Here is a 21,947-nt window from a genome sequence, read left to right as displayed (position 1 = left end):
AAGGCAGGTGCACAGGCTGACTGAGGAACTCAAAGAAACCCAGTGCACAGAAACAGTGAGAAAGGGGGAGCAGGCAGGGGTCCAACCGTACCTCATATGTGTTAAAATACATCTGACCACCCTAATCCTATGTTAGAAAAGAATGAAAGAATAAAAGAACTCTGACAAAATTCACAGAAATTAAACACACTCACACACACATACATGAATATAGAACTTCACATACTCTATGCATCTAGCAAAGTCTAATATTTCTATTTGGGGTTGAGTCTAGCCAACCACACATTAAGGCACCTATGTAATCCTACTGTGTTTTAGGGTTATTCCCTAAACCTTATTCCTATCAGAAGGCCTTGGGCAACCCTAGCCCTGTGTCAGCATCTCCCTGGCATTTAAATTCACAGATTACCTATGGGACCGTCTCAACGTGACTACAGGATTCCTAAGCAGGGCAAACTCTGGCATTTAGTGACCCCAGCAAAGCTGCTTTCTAAGTCATCTAATCATATCCCCATCCTTACTCTGTGGCTCTGATCCTTTTTTTCACTGAACTTTATTTTACTTCTGGAAAGCAAGAATACAAGAGAATGCAACAAATCATGCTACAAAAGTAACTTACTTCAGGGCTCTTTAAAACAGTGAGATCTTAATTTACTTTAAGTACAGTTCACTTTTATAAATATTAAATTGATGTAAGTACGACCTCTCTCATATAAGGTATTCCTGTATATACTACTTGTTTTTTAAAAATTTATTTATTTTATTTATTTATTTTTGGCTGCACTGGGTCTTCATTGCTGTGCGCGGGCTTCCTCTACTTGCGGTGAGCGGGCTTCTCTCTGCAGTGGCTTCTCTTGTTGCAGAGCACGGGCTCCAGGCGCGCAGGGTCAGTAGTTGTGGCGCACGGGCTTAGCCGCTCCGTGGCATGTGGGATCTTCTCGGACCAGGGCTCGAACCTGTATCCCCTGCACTGGCAGGCGGATTCTTAACCACTGCACCACCAGGCGGATTCTTAACCACTGCACCACCAGGGAAGCCCTGTACTACTTGTTTTAATGAATAAATCAGTGATACTCATATAGTTTTTCCTTTATTAGTCTAAATATGTTTCTATGAATGTAGCAAATCTAAGTTGTTCAGCCAAACCTGTGATGTCAAAACTTAAGGAGGAGAGACGGGATGATGGATAAGCAGCACCCAAATCTGTCTAACCCACTGTTTAAGCATGTCTGAACGAGCAAATCTCTGGACAGTCATCCACTTCACAAGCTTCATTAAATAAGGATACACACCTCTAACACGTATTGTTTAAAGAGCATCAACCGCCAGACACAAAGGCTCAGACAACTAAGGCAGCAGGTTAGACTCCTGATCTGAACGCCCAGCGGGGTGGCTTTTACTTACACTTATAGAATCTGGCAGCGACATAGCCTGCAGGAGTGCCCAGCAGCACCCATAAGACCACAGCACAAGTCATCAGTGCTCCTCTGTTGGCAGGTGACAAAAATCCCAGGCAAGCAAAAACTAAAAAATAAAGTTATGAATTTTATTATGGTTTCCTTTGAAGTGACAGAAGACCCCTCTCATTTTTTAAACAATGAACTAAATACAACTTCATGAAAATACGCTCTCTTACCAGGCAACCACACTGAAACTTAGTAATATTTAAGGCGCTGTATCTATAGGATCACACATAAAGCAAGCTCCAATGTGGAAGTCTCCTGTCAGGGTCCGTAAGTCCCCACCTTTCCTGTTATCAGCAGAGGCTCACTGGATGCTCATGAGTGCTTTCAGCTCTTCTGAGATTCAAGCACAGCTTTCAAAATTAACATCAATAAAAAATATTCCCACTATAAAATATTCTCACTTTTTGTTCCTTTTAAAAACAATATTGAGTCCTCTGGGGTGAAAAAAACCTTATAACATTAAAACATAAAGAGATAAAAAAGAATCTAATAAAGAACAAAACAGGGGAAAAAAGATTTCATAGTACTATTTGTTTTGTGAACACAAGTTATTGAAGGGCTTGGTCAATGACTTGGGAAATTCTGGTTCCTACCCTTATTCAGCTAGTTCGTTTTATTTGTTCTTCCCTATATAACCCTCCCAACTAATAAGAAAGGAAGTACTATCTTATATTTATAGCAATTCCTAGCTTTAAACTGCAAGTCAGAAGTTATGGTTTTCTCAGAAAGAAATCCAAGAACAGATGCAGGTGGCTTTCTAATCCCAGGAGCACCAAAGTTTCCAGTGTTTCCCCTGGGTGCACACAGCCAAGCACACACCATTGCACACCCTCTGATCAGCACCAACTGAAGAGGAGAAACTCACAATCGATGACAGGAAACCAGACAGGGTAACTTTAGACGGTCTACTGGAATTTCAGCTAAGGTGCACCCCCCACCCCCAGTTCCTCCCAGGCCTGAGAAATGGACTGTTCTGAAGCAAAACAGTCCATATTCGAGCAGTAAAGGGAAACAACCCCTATCACTTTCTAACCTAGGCTCTCTGAAATGTTCCTTCCTTACAAGTTCACTTTCTAGCTGACCCCAACAAAGATTGGAGAGGGGCAGAAGGCAGCTCTCAATAAAATTTTGAAGCAGAATTTCACCCTCAAGCATCCATTCTGCTCTAACGCCACCTCAGCGCTCTGGGGATTCTGTGCAATCGCCTGTGTCCAAACCTCCTTCATGACTCATTTTCCCAACGTACCCTCTTCAGTGTAATATACTGACAAATGCTAGCCTCACCCATCACACCGGCATCTCCTTATCTAAGTTGTTAGTAGATAAACATGTTCTAGTTAGTCTTCAAACTGAGCTGAAAGGTGCAAATCAGTAAACCCCAAACTTATTCAGGTGCCAGACATCTGGCATTGATAATTCTCTTCCCAAACATTTATGTGGTTAATTGCATCATAAAAACTTAGAACAATTTTACTAGTAGAAAATGATTATAGTATTAGGTATTTAATATGCAACCAAACATAAGGACAAATGTTTGCTAAAAAAATTATTGAAAGGTCAGTGGTTTCTGAATTCTTCTAGTAACATTCATGTGTTACTGTTCATCAGTAGCACACAACAATAAAGGAAATATGGGGAAACGAATGCATAATTCAGAAAATTCTTTTCATAAACAGTTTTTTCTCTTGTAACTAGGAAAACTGAAAGACCATGGCATTAATATATTTCCAGAGAATAGTCTCAGAGCCACTCCTGCAGCTGATGAATACCTCTAAGGGATTTCTATTTTTAAAAAAAGAGAAGAAAAAGATTGTCCTAATTGACAAAACCTTAATAAAATTTCTGAAGATTTTCAGGTGGCACAAGGAAGAGAGACTTTTTGTGTAGGAAGATCTTTCCTGAACACTGCTAGAGAAAGAAAGAGGTCTTGCTTCCTAAATCCTGCCAAGATGGAAAGGTCTACAAAGAGCTTCCTGTCCCATCTCCTTCTCCTTTCTCTCTCAGTGGAAGCCAAGAAACCTTACGCTCTGGTGGGACAGGATAGTCAACCTGCGTGACCCTGCTGCCAGGCTGCCCAGACTCAGACCCAGATGGTCTCTGAGGATCTAGTCATCTGCAGCTCCAGTGCTCCCACAACAAAGTCCTGGTCTCTACGCGGCTGTGAGGGAGACATGCAGAGTCAACTTCTGGCACAGCTAACCTTGACCCAGGTCACTTATGGCCAAAGCACACAGATTCTGAGAACCAAGAGGACTCTCAGAAACAACCTAGCCTGGCTACAACTCAGGAAAACTGGATTTCAAATAATTATTTAGAGAAAGTAATTTCTACTTTGTAATTTTCACTTAACACTTACATAGAGTCACGAAAGTCATAATTAAAATCTGTGTCCCTGATCCCAGGAAGACTGACAGCAGCATTCCTTTTCTTGGAGGACGGAATATATCACCATGAACTAGCTTCCAGCCAAATTCTTCCTGGGCATCCTCCTAAAAAGGGAATAAAATCGTTTACGTGCCATGTGGTATCACCAAGAAAACTAGACAGTTTGTTCACTGTTGAATATGCGGATATGGAAATCTAAAAAAAAAACCTTACAAATGTTAATATTTATTTCAGTTTTGAAGTATAAAGCTTGACTCATGGAGCTTTATATAGCTTTCTTGAATTATTTTGAAAGGAATGTTGTGTGTTAAGATCTATAAATATAGTTACTGAGAAACTTTAAAAAGTAATACAAAGATAATGTGATACCTAGTTCTAGTCTAATAAGTCAAGCTTTATGATCCAATTTGATGGCGATTTTAAGTCATACTCTATAGTCTTCTTAACCTACACTTACTAATCCCCAAAACAAGCAAATGGTATTAGGTCTCATAGCTACTTTGCTTGTATAGTAGGCTTGGCTGTGAAAATATTAATAAGCTTGTTTCACCAGCCCAAACTGCTCCCCTATCTCCAGACACACATACACACCTGCCTAATCAACAGCTCCACTGGGTTGTTTAATGGACACCGTGAACAGAATTATCCACAGTGGAACTGATTCTCTCTCCCTGCCTCTACCTGCTCTACCTGCACTCTCCCTCAGTAGATAAAAGCTCTATCCTTCCAGCTGCTCAATCCCCAAAACCTTAGAGTCGTCCTTGATGCCTCCTTTTACTTTTTTCACACTTCACATACAATCCTTTAACAATTCTTACAGTTCTAGCTCTAAAATATATCCACAGGATCCACCACTAGCCCCTGGTTCAAACCATCCCTTCTCACCTGGCTCTCACGGAATTCATTAAACTAGTCTCTGTTTCTGCCCTTGCCTCCATTCAGTTGATTCTCAATACAGAACCAGAAAGATCCTTTTAACTAAGCAGGTGGTTCAGATCAGAAACGTGGGGTCATTCACTGGCTTCTCTCCCTCTTCCACCCTCTCCACAGTCAACTGGTCGATCAGCATTCCATCCCACCTCCTGAACACCCTCTGTATCTATCTGCCCACTTCCCTACTTCTTCCCTGCCACCATCCCCTATCTCTGGGAACTCTCTAACAGTCTCTTGACTGGTCTCTGTGCCTCCAATATTGCCCAGCTCCAAACGATTCTCCACATAATGTTCAAAGTGATTTTCCTGAAACATGAATCTGGCCACGTCACTGCTGTTTAATATTCTTCAACAGCGTCTCAATGACCTTCAGAATGCACAGCTTAGAAGTCCTTCAAAATTTGGTCCCTGGTATTTTTTCAGCCTCCTCACTTAACATTTCATCCAGGGTACATCTGTATCCCTCCCCCAAATTCCCACTCAAATTTCTATCTTTGCGAGCAGTAGACAAGATTTAAAAACTAACATTCTAGTATTTTATAGTTTCACATTTTCATTTAGATCATTAATCATTTCAATATAAGCAATAAAGTTGGAATCTACCTTATTTTTTTTCTAGATGGCCACCCCCCCTTATCCAAAACTATTCATCAAATCTATTTTTTCTTTGTTGATACACTTTTGTTAACCTCCAAATTTAGACTCATTATTATTATATATAGAAAATATTTACTTGGAATTTCTTCACCAATCCTCCTAAATCTCTCTTTAGGATTGTTATTTATTTATTTTCTACTAAAGTATTTCTATAGTAATTCCTTCAGGTCTGACAGACTGATTCACTACTCAAGTATTTCTACAGACATTCCTTCAAGTGAAGGTGTGTTTGTGGTCAACTGGTTTTGTTAGTCTGAAAAAGGTATTTCACCTTCATTTTTGAAAGACAGCATCTCTGAGTACATGATTCTATGTAAATAGTTAATTTCTCTCACTACCAATTTAAAAATATTATGTTTTGAGCTTCCATGGCCAATTTAATTGTTTTTCCTTTGCAGATGTTCACTCTTTTTCCCCTCTGGCTGATTCTAAGATCTCTTTTCTATGGTGTTCTGTGGTTTTGGCCAGTTGATCTAGGTGTGGATTTCATTTTATTTATTCCTTGGATATACTGTGTATCCTTTATCTATGGATTCTTATCTTTCATCTGTGCTGGAAAATCGTAGCTGTTACTTTTTCATATATCTTATACTCTGTCATTAATAATCTTAATGTCTGAAATCTTTGGGACCTAGTGTAAATATGTTGTTTATTGTAAATTTTTGTGAATTTCTGATGAATAGATCATACTTTATTGACCTTAAATGGGGGGAATCTTGCAAATCCAAATTTGAGAGACTTTCCTTCAGAGTATTTCTACTCGATTCTGCTGAGAATCAGAAGGCATTTACTAACCTAGAACCATTTTGCCCCCCTTCAAGAATCCAGGCTTAATACATAGGAGATCAAGGTTCACCATGACCCAAGGTTTAATGTCCCAATTGGTTAAAAACTTGATATGAGCACGGGCCCAAAGGAGAACTTCAACTTCTCATGCTTGTACTGCTTCCTGCTGTGGCCTCACTCAATTTGGGGGGATGGGGTGGATCTGGGGGAGTCCTTGGATACCTTTTTTTCCTTTTTTTTTAACCTATCATAAGCCCAGCAATGAATCAAGTCTGGTACATCAAGGGCTAATTTGTTTATTCATTCATTCAACAAATATCTGTTATCACCAACTATATGCTTGGCACTGTTTAAAACACCAGAGGTACTACAGTGAGTATAACAGAAAAATTCCTCTTCTCATGAGTACACCTTCTCATTGGAAAGGCAGACAATAAACGAAATAAGTAAAATATATAGTACTCTAGATGGTGATAAGAAGTATGGATGTGGGGTGTGGGTGGAGAGGATGTAATTTTAATGGGATGGTGAGGAAGGTCTCACCAGGAAGATCATGTCTCAGTGAAGACCAGAAGCACGTGAGGGAGCTCTCTGAGGGATGAACACTTGAGGAAGACAGAAAAGCAACTGTAAAGGCCTGGAAATGGGAACCCGCCTGAGGTGTCTGAGGAACAGCAAGGCAACCAGCATGGCTGGAGCAGAGCTCCAAGAGCTACTGCAGAGCCTTATGGGCCACTGTAAAGACTATGGCTTCACTGAGTGCAGTGGAAGTCACTGGAGGGCTGTCATTGGGAGTGAAATGACCCTGAACAGATACGCTCTGATGGCTATGATAAGAGACTGGCAGGAGGGAAAGAATGGGAGCAAGACTGGAAATAGGGTTTCCTGGCCTGTACCCCAAGGCCACCTCTGTACAAATAAAGAAAAAAATTACATTAACTCAGCAATTATTTGGAATTGTCAATTATGAACAGAGTATTGTGAAATTATTTTAATCAAATATTTAATAAGGCATACAACCAATACAATCATGGAAAAGCAAACTGTGGAGTTCAAGTGCTAAAAAGCTTCTAAACATTAATATGTTCTTTTTTTCTAATTAGAAAAAGAGAGATGGGGGGAGCTAAGAAGCTGGGGAAGAGGAAACAATGAAAATCTGAGTTTTATGTATTCATTACAAGTAGTGATTCTTGTGGAAATTTTGTTAAAGAGCTGCTAGGAAATTAAAAAGTATAAAATGTAAAACATTATGGAACTTAAAATGCAAATAGATGAAGTTGAGGCATTAATTACTTTGAATCCACCAAAAGGTTGAAATGATAAAAACTCAGTTAAAATTAATTTTTAAAAATTAAACATACACACATACAAAAATTGCTTGGGAGCTATTCTACTCAACTTTGCTGTTTCACAAACAGAATGTCTGCTGGAAATAGAGACTCTGACAGAGTTGATGGCACGTAAGTGAAAAGAGGGCAGAGCTGGAGCTGTGCCCCTGCACCCTTTCTGCAACCTCTACTGATGCAGATGAGGCTGTGAACAGTTCAGCTCTGAGAGCTGCGGTCACTAAATTTCTACAGAAAACCAATCCTTAAGGATCATTTTCTTATTTGAAAATGTGAATTCAGGGTAACTTTTGAGAAGAATGTTTTAAAAGCAGATTCTGTCTAAAGCTATTATTTAAATTTTTTCCAAAGAAAAAATAAAGACTATCCTCGGCAGACCAAAGAACAGTTCAGATGTTTCACTCACCGTAGAATCCATCTGATTATATCTGGCAATATCTTTATGCAGCGTCCGTAGCATAATCATAGCCACCATTCCAGACAAGAAGAGGACAATGACCAAGGAATTCATGATGCTGCAGAAATAAGCATGTTAGGATTAATCTACAGCTTAATCTTTGGAACAGCAAAACTCTTTAAAAACTATTTATTGAGTAACATTAAAACAGCATTAATCAAATTAAAAACTTGACCTAAAATCCAACAAATTCAATGAACTGTGTTCTGCTGCACGGCCTTCTAGTGGATACATAACTGTATGTACTTATCATAATATAATTTTGTGGTCTGTTGAGAACTAGAATTTTTTTTCTCCACGGTCAACATTAATAACTACTGTGCCCAAATTAGGGCAACATAAGCTGCAAGGATCAACAATGGACTGGTCTGTACCCTCAAGAAATCTACTGAAAAACAGTTACTCAGTAAATTAATGAGTATCAAAAAAGATTAATCAGTAAAGTAGGAAAAGGAGAGTGACGGCACCATGAACAGCTCTCTAGATAAAAGTTTTGAGTCATGCTTAGAGAATAATAATAATAATAAACAGTCGTAACAGCCGCAGTGGCTTGTCTACTGAGCCCTCTTCCGTGCCTGGTAAGGTGCTCAAATGCTCTGTTTCATTACCTCCTTCAAGCCTCAGAATAGTCCCATGAGACAGGTTATTTCTAGATAAAGAAATGTACTCTGAGAAACTGGGTGATCTAGCCTGACTCACAACCAGTGACTAAAAGCCAGGACTGAATCCAAGTCTATCTAATTCAAAAGCCCAGCGTTCTGAATAACTGGAGAATCAGAGTGAATGGGATGTTCAAAGGGACAGAGAATAAAATAAGGACAGAGCATAAAGAAGATTAATTCTATACTCTTACCTAAACCACTGAATGTGGGTATGAGGCATAGATTCCAGAATGTAGTCCCATCTAGATGCCCATCTGATATTCTTATCTTCCTAGAGGGATTTAAAAACACACACACTCTTTAAATAAGAATTTGCCAGTGAAGCGTATTAGGAATCCAAAAATTTCCATTCACAGCTTAACATTCTAGTCAATAGATACAATTCCTCATTATCATAACTTGGGTTAGTCATGAGACTTATGGACCTAGATTTACTCAAGTCTCAGGAAAATTAGGATAAAATTAAGCAGTAAATAAAATATAAGAGTTCCTAAAAGTATCTACTTACTTGTATTTTTTTTAAAGTCTTACTTTAAATCTTAATTAGCAAAGGCTTATTTTAAATGTCAAGATTTAGAGCTTTAGAGTATTTAATTATTTTCAGAAAATTGAGTGGAATAGCTTATTCTTTATTCTCTTTGATGCTATCTATCTATACCTATGAGACATCTAACCAGACCAGAGTCATAACCTAGGTACCTGAGCATCTGGCAGGTGTCACCCACACTGAGCTCTTAATACCTAGAAAGAAATATGTACAATTTACTGCACCAGGCTTGCAAAATTACACACTATTTAGGTAGGGACAGTAAACGTCACAACTATATTGGATTGCCAAGATAGTTTATTAAAAATAGAGGTGGAATATTGCCCAAGATTCTCATAAAATGAACTTTTACTTTCCTCCTAAGAAAACACTCCCTTGAATTACGTAAGAACCTATATAGATTATCTACCATCAGGAAACTCTCCATTTAAGTTTACACTCAAATCCTGATTTTAAAAATGGTGTTGTTTGCCCAAATGCTTGCTGCGTATCTTTGACACTTTCATACCATCCTTCATGCCTCATTTCTACCTTTTGCCTTGTTTGTATCTCCTATGGCTCAACACTTTTAATCAGGCTCAGTTCTCCAATTCCCCATACTTCTTATTTAAACGAAGACTTAGTTTCGAGGGCAATTATGTTGCCTGGTGCACTGACAAACTATTCCAAAAATTAACTCATTAAAAGCTTATCTATTTGACAAGCTAATCATATTTTTAATTGGTTTAAGTAATATGAATTTAAAATCAATTTCTGAGTTATACTAAAGATAAAAATCACACTCACCTGGAAGCTAACAGAATAAGTATAGGCAATTCTGATCTCCCCAGAAGCCTTGTTACTTATATCCATGGGGGGTCCAGAGCAGTCTGTTTTATCTATATGGGTGTGCTTGAAGCTGTGGGAAGAAACATTTTGGCAAGATGCTGATAAAATAGTTTTTTTAAATGGAGTAAGGTTGGAGATTTTGTACGTATTTCACAATGCTGCTGATAGTCAAAAGTGATTCATATCACACTGAATAGTACGAATATTTACTTCATATAAATAAATGGCTTAGTTATAAGTGTACAAAATTGTTACTCAAAATAAGAACCAAACTTTGGAAAACATTACTTGAAGAGCATTAAATAATCTTTGAAGAAATCAAAACAAACACTGAGGGAGTTTAAATTAACTGCCATCCTGTTACGGCATGCATTGCTTTACCACTAGTGGCACAAGAAAATGGCTATATCAGTTGGGTGGGGGAGTGGGGAGTCATGGAAAGAAAAGAATACTCAATCAAAGAAGCATCTCACAAATAACTGAGGAGTACTTTCACACTAAAAAAGCTGACAATTTGAAGAGATGCCCTTTCAATGACTTATCACATACTGGCATCTAACACTGCATGGAGACTTTCGAAATGACACACTAATCAGCTCATTTGGGCCTCTGAAAGCCGCAAATATCTGAGGTAATGCTTTTCCACTGTAGAAGGGAACATGGTCCTAACCACTTATGTTCTCCATTCCAAGCTGACATAGAAAAGCTGTCAAAAACTGACTGAAAAACAAAACAAAAAGGCACCCTGGCTACTTACCATGACAGGAAAATAAATATTTGTATGGTTTCTCTGGGAAACCCATAACTCAATAACAAACCATGCTAAAGGAAGTTTTAGTAAAATCAATTAAAACACCAAATTATACGCCAGAATACTGATTAAGGAAAAAGTTAATTGGTCCCAAAATATTTATTCTTTGGGTCTAAATTTCACTTACAGTTATTTATTTTTATCTATTGTATAATTACCTTTTTGGTTCAAGTTTAGCAGCCACTAATCTTGCTCCCATGGATCCAGTTTCAACAACATGGTAGTATATTTTGATATCAACATGGTTAAAGATGTAAAATGTATCTCTTTCATGGAATTCTGACTGTGGAGCAGAACTTAAAGTTAGTGGTAGAAAACTGGCTATAAAAGTGTCGAAATATAAAATTTTAAAATAAGCCAAAACAAGTAAGAAAATTTGAACTTGGACAGAATTTTAATCCTTCCCCATAAAAATGTGTAAGTTTTAACTTTTTTTTTTAAATTGTAGTTGTTTGTTTTGTTTTTTTTTTGCGGTACGCGGGCCTCTCACTGTTGTGGCCTCTCCCGTTGCGGAGCACAGGCTCCGGATGTGCAGGCTCAGCGGCCATGGCTCACGGGCCTAGCAGCTCCGCGGCATGTGGGATCTTCCTGGACCGGGGCACGAACCCGTGTCCCCTGCATCGGCAGGCGGACTCTCAACCACTGCGCCACCAGGGAAGCCCTGAAGTATATTTTTTAATAGAAGTACAATGCTGTGCTAGTTCCTGGCGTACAGCAAAGTGATTCAGTTATATATATATATTCTTTTCCACTGTAGGTTATTACAAGATATTGAATATAGTTCCCTGTGCTATACAGTACAACCTTGTTTATATTTTATTTATAGTAGTTTGTATCAACTAATCCAAAACTCCTAATTTATCCTCCCCCCCCTTCCCCTTTGGTAACCATAAGTTTGTTTTCTATGTCTGTGAATCTGTTTCTATTTTGTAAATAAGTTCATTTGTATCACTTTTTTAGATCCCACATATAAGTGATATCATATATTTGTCTTTCTCTGTCTGATGCACTTCACTTAGTATGATAATCTCTAGGTCCAACCATGTTGCTGCAAGAGGTATTATCTCATTCCTTTCTATGGCTGAGTAATATTCCATTGTGTGTGTGTATATACCACATCTTCTTTATCCACTCATCTGCTAATGGACATTTAGGTTGCTTCCATGTCTTGGCTATTATAAATAGTGCTGCTATGAATATTGGGGTGCATGGATCTTTTTGAATTAGTGTTTTTATCTTTTCCGGATACACGCCCAGGAGTGGGATTGCTGGATCATATGGTAACTCTATTTTTAGTTTCTTAAGGAACTTCCATACTGTCTTCCATAGTGGCTGCACCAACTTACATTCCCAGCAACAGTGTAGGAGGGTTCTCTTTTCTCCACACCCTGTCCAGCATTTATTATTTGTAGACTTTTCGATGATGGCCATTCTGACCGTTATGAAGTGATACCTCATTGTAGTATTTTGATTCTCATTTCTCTAATAACCAGTGATGTTAAACATCTTTTCACGTGCCTACTAGCCATCTGTATGTCTTCTGTGGAGAAATGTCTATTTACGTCTTCAGGCCATTTTTTTGATTGGTTTGTTTTTTGTTGTTGTTGAGTTGTATGAGCTGTTCGTATATTTTGGAAATTAAGCCCTTGTCAGCTGCATCATTTGCAAATATCTTCTCCCAATCTGTAGACTGTCTTTTCATTTTGCTTATGGTTTCCTTTGCTGTGCAAAAGCTTATAAGTTTGATTAGGTCCCATTTGTTTATTTTTGCTTTTACTTCTATTGCCTTGGAAGACTGACCTAAGAAAACATTACTACATGAGAAAACATGTCAGAAAATGTTTTGCCTATGTTCTCGTCTAGGAGTTTTATGGTGTCATGTCTTATAAAGTCTTTAAGCCACTTTGAGTTTATTTTTGTGTATGGTGTGAGGGAGAGTTCTAAGTTCACTGATTTACATGTGGCTGTCTAGCTTTCCCAGCACCACTTGCTAAAGAGATTGTCTTTTCTCCATTGCATATTCCTGCCTCTTGGTTGAATATTAATTGACCATAGTTGTGTGTGGGTTTATTTCTAGGCTCTCTATTCTGTTCCACTGATTCATATTTCTGTTTTTCTGCCAATACCATGCTGTTTGGATTTTTGTAGCTTTGTAGTATTGTCTGAAGTCTGGGAGAGTTATGCCTCCATAAGCTTAAACTCTTTATAAGCCAAAACTAACTGGCAGAGGTACAAATTACACTTCTTTAAAGTTTTAATTTTTACATAAAACTTTAAAAGTACCTGACAAGACATCTCTTATTGTCTAGCTTTTCCCTTAGAAAATAAAACAAATAAAATTTTAAATATTATATGTTATGAGCATGCTAAATGTTACACATTTTAACACTTTTCCTCCACAGAAGTTTAAAACTTCAGAATAAACCAATAACCTAAATTATTCAAGAGTCCTTGGTCAACTCTCACAAAAGCATTAACCAAATAACCAGTTTCATGATCAAGCTCATGCTAACTTCTACTACCAGGTCATATTCATTAAGAGATTAAATCAGGTTGACTTCATTATACAAAATTTAATATATATCCCCAATAATTTTGATTACTTTCTAAATTAATGTCTTCACTTTATTATTTTATTTTTTAAATTGTAAAAGAATGGCCTCAAAGATTGATACCTTTTTAAAAAGGTATAATATCAAACTTTTACAATACAATATTCTACGGACTTAAATTTGCAATACAAATTTCATGGACTTATTATGATGTCTTTTTGGCAGTCAACCATGAACCTTTTTTTAATATGTAAGATTTATGAATTTAACTTTTAACAGAGTCAGAACATACAAAGTCCTAGCCCATAGCATAGTGTTTAGCATATAAGAGACACTGCCAGTAAATGTTAAACTGAATCTGAATTATTTTAGTTCTAGAGTTATAAATTGTTAATCTGGCTTAAATTTAAAGACTAGGTATGGGAATTCCCTGGTGTTCCAGTGGTTAGGACTCAGCGCTTTCACTGCAGCAGCCCGGGTTCAATCCCTGGTCGGGGAGCTAAGATTCTGCAACCTGCACGTCACAGTCAAAAAAATAAAAAAAAGGACAGAGTAGTTGTCCTTCAGAACATCTGAACTGCACTCATTCAATGAATATAACAATTTTTGTCCAGATAAAGATTGACTCCTTCTACCAAAAAGCCATATTTTAAAAAATAGCATAGAGTTAGTTTATCACAAACTTACATTAATAACACAGGCATCTTTTGCATGGCCTTTATCTGTAATGTAACAGCCAATAGGAAATCCAGGATTACAGAACCTCTGACCATCTTCAACATCATAACACCATGTTACCGGCATATTATCCACAATCCTATGCACAGAAATAAAAGTCAAGTTAGAAACCACCAAACATGACTAAGAATTACTTCCCAAATCTGTGTCAACACTTTGTAAAATTTAAATGTCTAAAAATGCCTTAAGGTGTCAAAACTACAATCAAAGAATTTTGATAAAATGTGGTACTTCATAAGTAATAGTATTGTGCCAATATCTGACACACTGTAGTGGGAAAAAAAATCTCTACACCTTCTTTGAAAAGGAGTAAATAAATTAATTTACTGCGATCGCTAATATAACAATACCATTATCTAGACACCTAAAGATAATTTACCTTCAGCGAACACTCAACAGCTCTAAATAGGTGCAAAGCAATATATTTAGTTCCTTGGGAACAGTTTATGGAATAGTATAGAAACAAACGTCTTTTATTACTCATGTAATTCAATAAAAAGGAGAAGAATATAACTGCCAAGATATAGGGAAATATTCAACTGAAGGGCCACGCGAAAAAGTGAAAATAATAGTATCATCTATTAAAACCGTGTAAATCCAACTTATGTCTAAAAGAAATGCTGCTATAAAGTTAGAGAAATAAATCTTTCAAGTTCTATAGTGAAAAAACTTTTTTTAAAAAAAGGATAAAAATAAAGAGTAAAATTTTGTAGTCCTGTATAATTACATTAAAGTGCAAGCATAGGGTCTCCTATGCCCAAAACGCATCACAGGATACAAATTTTTAAAATTACTAAAAATATACTAGCTGTATTACAGTCATAAGACAACACTCCAGGGCATGTTTTATTTGTGAATTAATGTATGCCTTAGGAAGTAAAATTATGATTCTATATTCACCCAGGGTGTACGTTAATGACCTAATAAAACATGTCTCGTCACACTTAAATGCTATTTAATAGTACCCAATATACTAAATTTTAGAATCACCTACACTATTAAGTTTATTATTATTATAGCCAGCAGGCTAGTAGTTCCCATGAAAATACTAAAATATCAGAAGCATGAAAACCATGCTATATAATATAAATAATTCAGATTTTTTGGAGGCCTCAAGAATCAGTTAATTGCTTTAATTTTTTAGATAGACAATGAAGTTCAGTCAATGAATATAAAAGAGCAATATATTAATTTTAATATCTTTACACTATCAGAGAGAGTACTACATAAAATTACAGTGCTAGTTACAAAATGAGAATTAAGGGGCAATTTAGGGTTTTTTTTGAAGGTGAACATCCTAAATTTATCATTTATATAATGCCTTGACATAACCTTTGCCTGGCTGGAAACAAAACCCAACAAACCCTTGGAAATAAATGTAAGAAAACTTAAAGAATATAATTTTCAATTACTGCCTTGCTAAGTTGGGAAGTAGTAGCTATTGAAATTCATAACACCAAAAATATTTAAAAATTCTATTTTCAATCTGATATAGTGAAAAAGAGTAAAAGAAGAGGACTCAAAAGGTTAAAGGTCGAATGACTGGCCCCAATTTTTTACCATTAAGGACTGCCTTCCATTATTTCCCTCTACCCTCATGGGCTCCATCTGAAACACTTCTGGCAGTCAAGCTTCATTTATTAATAAATCAATTTTCCCAATAAATTAATTTCTAGAGTTTCTGATGAGAATGGAATAACCCATGTTGCCACAGTACACTCAAAAAAATAAAAAAAGTGCAGCCAAAAGCAAAGAAACTTGGTATTTAGGTTATTCTACATAGTTTTTAAAATTTATTTATTTTTATTTTTTTTCATAGTTTTAATATAAGTTAATTTACACTATCTAACTGGGGTTTTGAATTTTTGAAAATAGCACATCATTCCCCTTTGCCAGCCTACGGGATCCAAGATTGGCACTCACTAGACTAAAATATCTTCAAAGACCCCTCTCTGTCCAATAAGCCAGAGTCTGGTGGTTTTATGGTACTAAAAAAATTTAAGTACTTTGATAACTAGCTAAATAAATTACACTTTTATAAATAAAATGTCACAAAGATGTGGAAACTTAGGCAAAAAGTATAATCACAAAACTTGTAGAGTAGAGGGAATTCAAGTGTCTGCTGCTGGTATCAAAACATTAGTCAGGGGACTTCCCTGGTGGTGCAATGGTTAAGAATCTGCCTGTCAATGCAGGGGACACAGGTTCGAGCCCTGGTCCGGGAAGATCCCACACGCCGCGGAGCAACTAAGCCCGTGAGCCACAACTACTGAAGCCCATGTACCTAGAGTCCATGCTCAGCAACAAGAAAGAAGCCACTGCAATGGGAAGCCTGCGCACTGCAGCGAAGGGTAGCTCCTGCTTGCCGCAACTAGAGAAAGCCTGTGTGCAGCAATGAAGACCCAAAGCAGCCAAAAATCAATAAGTAAATAAATTTATATAAAAAAAAATCAGTCAGTCTCAAGAATCAAGAAGTAGCTTAACGTTATTCACAGAGTAAGCCAAGAAGATCCTCAAATTACATTCTAAAGTCCCAAATAAGAATTGAAAGTATTCATCAATTTAGATATAAAAATTAACTACTGTTAATTAACTGACTGTTCTCTATAATGAGAACAATGAGTTGGTGCACTAACTAATAATCAGTCATTTTATTCGTTCAGAAGGTAGTGTGGTTAAAGTGCTATGGGGGAAGAACTACAGTTCACTCATGTGACGGAATGGTATACAATTACAAAAAGAATGAAGTAGATATAGATCTATAGATGTGCTTTACATGGAAAAATGCCCATATTTTCTTAAACAAAGTGATCAATTTCAGAACAATGTGTACAATAATTCCATTGTTATTTTAAAAGGTACATACTCTTTTTTTTTTTGCGGTACGTGGGCCTCTCACTGTTGTGGCCTCTCCCGTTGCGGAGCACAGGCTCCAGACGCACAGGCTTAGCAGCCATGGCCCACGGGCCCAGCCGCTCGGTGGCATGTGGGATCTTCCTGGACCGGGGCACGAACCCATGTCCCCTGCATTGGCAGGCGGACTCTCAACCACTGCGCCACCAGGGAAGCCCGGTACATACTCTTTTATATACCTACATGTGCATAGAAATCTGGAAACAGGGCTTTCCCTGGTGGCGCAGTGGTTAAGAATCTGCCTGCCAATGCAAGGGACATGGGTTCGAGCCCTGGCCTGGGAAGATCCCACATGCCACGGAGCAACGAAGCCCGTGTGCTACAACTACTGAGCCTGAGCTCTAGAGCCCGCAAGCCACAACTACTGAGCCCACGTGCCACAACTACTGAAGCCTGCGCGCCTAGAGCCCGTGCCTCACAACAAGAAGCCACGACAATGAGAAGCCCGCGCACCGCAACAAAGAGTAGCCCCCACTCACCACAACTAAAGAAAGCTTGTGCACAGCAACAAAGACCCAACACAGCCAAAAATAAATAAATAAATTTATATTAAAAAAATCTGGAAACATACAGGAGAAATAATAGTGCTACCTCTGGGGAGCAGGATTAAAGAAGTTGAGGGTAGTAGAAAACACTTTGTATAATCTTTCATATTTCTAAGGGTTCCTGCTATTTCATCTCTGTCAACTCTGCTATCTATGCTTAAAATCAAATTACATAGTAAAAATGTCTGAAGTCAGCCAAGGACAGAAATATACTCAACTAATGGTTCACGTAAATGCATCAATATGAATCAAATATTTTCTAAATGTGTAATGAACTGATTTAAGGACTAAAGCCCATTGCCTAGAATTACCAGACTGTATATCTGTGATATGGCTTAGAGTTTTTGTTAATGGATTCAGACCTGAAATAATAAACTTTTCTGATTCAACTACAAAAATCACTATCCACCAGCATTGTTCCAGTTTATTTTTTTAGGCAGAATTGTTGAAGTTTGCAACTATTTTAAATTATTCTTCTTGTTATTAAGCATCTTGGGATCAAAACAGTACCTATGTTAATTGCATCATAAATAAGTTAAAAATATTTCTAAGTACTTTATTGTCAGGAATCTACTGAAGAAGAGGTGCTTCTGTTATCTTTAAGAGGAAGACTCTAAACAGGATTCTAAGAACAGAGGGTAGAAGAGAAAGCTAAAAATCACCCATAGTGGGCTTCCCTGGTGGCTCAGTGGTTGAGAATCTGCCTGCTAATGCAGGGGACACGGGTTCGAGCCCTGGTCTGGGAGGATCCCACATGCCGCGGAGCAACTAGGCCCGTGAGCCACAACTACTGAGCCTGCACGTCTGGAGCCTGTGCTCCGCAACAAAAGAGGCCGCGATAGTGAGAGGCCCGTGCACCGCAATGAAGAGTGGCCCACGCTTGCCACAACTAGAGAAAGCCCTCGCACAGAAACGAAGACGCAACACAGCAAAAATAAATAAGTTAAAAAAAAAAAAATCACCCATAGTGACCTAAAGAGTCATTCTTTCATTCAGTCAACAAATGGACAGCTGTCAGAGTAAATGGAGGTAGAAGGGGTGAAAATGAGCCTTAAGGCTCATAAGGACTGAGCCTTAAATATGATTTTGAAGGCTGGAAAGAACAATTTTAAGCAAAGAGAAAACACCAAGGGAAACTTTTCAATTACTGATGAATGAGAAATGTATCCTGAGTTACATTAACTCAGCAATTAAGTAGTATTCTCACAGTAGCTTACAGGAAAAAAGCTCTTGGCTTACCAGAAACCAAAGAAATGAAGACATGGAGGAGACTTTCAAGTTCCTGTTAGCACTGAGGGTCAGATGAGAAAGAAGCTGATGCAAGTGTAACAGGTACGTTTCCTTCCTTCTAACAGAGCCCTGCTATGGGAGACTCATTTCTATGTGGTTCAGTTGTATTTTACCCAGGTCTAGCCAATCAGAGTGAATCACCCTAATCACAGACTCGTTCATGAATGGGCATGTGACCCAGGGTTGCCCCTCTCTAGGACTTTTTTGTTCTACGAGGATGGGGAGAAACCAAGGAGGCAAGAGGGAATGAGAGGTTCCAACAATCCTACTGAGCCACAGGATCTGGTCATGTCCAAACTGAAATCAATGGTTCTCACCTCCCTGAGTGAGGGCAAACGGGTCTGAGATAGTGACAGGACAAACATTCAAGAGGAAGTCTACAAAAATAGTCTTCCTGTTCACCACCTCCAGCACCTTACACTTTTTGGAAGAGGCAAAACATATGTAAACCATGACCACCAGAGAATACAGGCATTTGTTGGCAAAATTATCTGGAAGAATAACAATTGGTTATATTTAAAAAGTTGGGTTTTTGAGACCCTTTTTTAATACTGTTTGAATATTGTATAGTAAGTAAATACTCCTGGGGAAGCAAAAAAAAATTTTTTTAATGCTTTTTGATTATAATGCAAACTGGTAAAAACATTGTTAATGTTACGTCATGTTTATAAAATAAAAAACAGATTACACAAATTATAAGTATTTTTATTGGAAGTAGATGCTATTTCTCAAATATCAAATGAAAGTTAAATTTTGTTTTCCTATGATCTTTTTCACGGCCTGCAAGTACAAAATAACAGTATTTTTCTAGAAGACTGATCCAGGTCCTTTCCCAAAGCACAAATATGCTCCTTTTAACTATGTATGAATAAAAGAAGTGCTCTAGGAAACAGGTCTGTGTATCTAAACAAGTACCAGATATTACAATAATCTAAGTGCAGAAAATGATGATACTTTAAGCTGTCAACCTTAGTAATCCTCTGGCAAATAAAAGTCACTACTTCATATTACTAATAACAAAAAAAGGAAATAAATTTATTTGCTATTTTTATAGAATCAATGAAGTATTTACACATTCAATGAAACAGAGGTTTCTTCTTGAAAAGGAAAAAGCCCAAAATCCCAAATCTCCACGTCTTACCAGTGATGTTGATAATTCAGTAACATGCTTTTTTTCAAGAATTCTAACTTTTGTTTGTCTTCAGCTTTCTCTGTATGGTATGTTTTTGTACAAACAAGCTTACAGGTCTCCTCCTTATTAAATGTAAACTGTATTAAAATAAAGTGGAAAGCAAATTAAGAAAAAATATCCAGGTCCTTCATGCCTGTAACATAAATAGAGTAAAAGCACTGGTCTCCTTAAATTACTTAAGTGCATTAATATTGATAATAAACATATAGAAATTCCCCACAGATCAAGCAGATTTAAACTTCAATCTTATTCTGTTTCTCTAAAACACTAAATCATCAATTTTTCTAAGTAACAGTTTTTATTTTTATTTTTGATAATTTCAACCAACCCATCTCTTAAATATAAGTGAGTCCTAGGAGGGGAAAATACCCACACATAGAACAAAACAACATCAGTATCTCCATAGTAATGTCCCCTGATAATGTTTTGGAAATTATGGATTTGAAGGCTTCCTATTAATAAACAGGTAAGGTTTTATGTCTATGTATTATTCATTCAGTGGATATTTGTTAAGTGTCTCCTATGCACCAGGTTATGGAGGTTCAGCAGTGAACAACACAGACTGTGATGACACAAGAAAAAGTTAAATCTGGATGTCTAGAATCAGAATAAATGTGATTCTTTTTACTCACATTTGAAAAGATTGTCAATTTTTAGGATGCTATGTAATAACAAAGTTGAAACAAAAATTGATAATTTTTTAAACCAAAGTTTAAAAACTAAGGAGTCCTCCAATTCTGGAGTCTAGGACTTATTTCATGAGCATGAAAACACACACATTATATTATTCACAACATATTATATAACGTAGGTTTACTTTACCAGGGCCTATTTATGTCTTAATTTAAAAAATCCATTTCCTAGTTTTCTTAAGGCTATAATTTATTAAACTAATTATATATACTCCATAATGTAACTATATATAGTCCAATACACCTTTTAATAAATTCAAACTTTATTACAGGGAGTAAAAAAAAAAACCCAACTTGCATATGTTTCACTTCAGAGTAGTCCATTCTTTTAAACATTATTTATTAAAATCCCTAAACCAGTTATTGTACATCATCTGACAAACCAATGTTTCAAGTGTAGTTCACTGCTGCCACCTGTCAGCCAATAGTTTCGTTCTCAAGGCGTTGCTATTTCTGTGAATACCGCAATATTTATGTAAATATTTAATAGTTTAAATTTTATATGAACCTTATAGGTTCCATCTAAAAGACCGGGAAATGAAAAAAACAAACGTATACATACTAAGGAATCAGAGGGATGTGTCAAACTTAAAGCAGAGAAGAGACATTATTAGTTACCACAAAAGTAGCAAATCTTACACCGCAGTCCGACGCTCACCGGGCTCAGGAAGTCAACGGTGTGTTCAATTGTGAAGGAAAATAGCAACCCTAAAGACGACACTTATCCATCATAATAAACGCTTATTACCTCATGTAACCCTCCTAACAGCCCTATGACGAAGTCTTCTTTGCTGACTCCTCCTCCGTCTTCCTGACCCATTAATACCAACTGCCCCAAGGCCCGGTCCTTGGAATTCTTCTCTTCGCTATTTTTACGCACTCCCTTGGGGAGTTGATCAATTCCTGGCTTCAAATACCAACTATACACTAATGGTTCTCAAATACACGTATCTAGGCTGAATCCCTCCTCCAAACTGCAGACACATATTTTCAACTGTTAACTCAACATCCCTACTTGTATGCCTACCAAACATCTCATGTCATGTCAAAACAAACTCTTCCCCATTCCCTCCAAACCTGCTCTTCCCCCAGACTTTCCTATCTTAGAAAACAGAAACTCCACACCCCACATCCCACCTCTCGGCAA

The 21,947-nt window shown here is 37.3% G+C and overlaps 1 protein-coding gene across 1 annotated transcript in view; it reads right to left on the bottom strand.

Moving 5' to 3' along the window:
- Positions 1-21,620, bottom strand: part of TM9SF2 (transmembrane 9 superfamily member 2) — a 38,032-nt gene extending 16,412 nt beyond the window's left edge. The window contains exons 1-9 of the mRNA XM_060129090.1: positions 21,549-21,620; positions 20,058-20,185; positions 14,118-14,247; positions 11,037-11,161; positions 10,026-10,137; positions 8,884-8,963; positions 7,980-8,088; positions 3,823-3,955; positions 1,405-1,524 (exon numbers count right to left, since the gene is read on the bottom strand). Of these exons, the coding sequence (XP_059985073.1) occupies positions 1,405-1,524; positions 3,823-3,955; positions 7,980-8,088; positions 8,884-8,963; positions 10,026-10,137; positions 11,037-11,161; positions 14,118-14,247; positions 20,058-20,185; positions 21,549-21,620 (1,009 nt within the window). The remainder of the gene's footprint in view (positions 1-1,404; positions 1,525-3,822; positions 3,956-7,979; positions 8,089-8,883; positions 8,964-10,025; positions 10,138-11,036; positions 11,162-14,117; positions 14,248-20,057; positions 20,186-21,548) is intronic.
- Between the last annotated feature and the right edge of the window lie 327 nt (positions 21,621-21,947).

The sequence above is a fragment of the Lagenorhynchus albirostris genome, chromosome 18 (assembly GCF_949774975.1).
Source record: "Lagenorhynchus albirostris chromosome 18, mLagAlb1.1, whole genome shotgun sequence".
NCBI classification, from domain to species: domain Eukaryota; kingdom Metazoa; phylum Chordata; class Mammalia; order Artiodactyla; family Delphinidae; genus Lagenorhynchus; species Lagenorhynchus albirostris.
The sequence above is the reverse complement of the archived record's forward strand: the minus strand, read 5'-3'. Positions and strand labels throughout refer to the sequence as shown.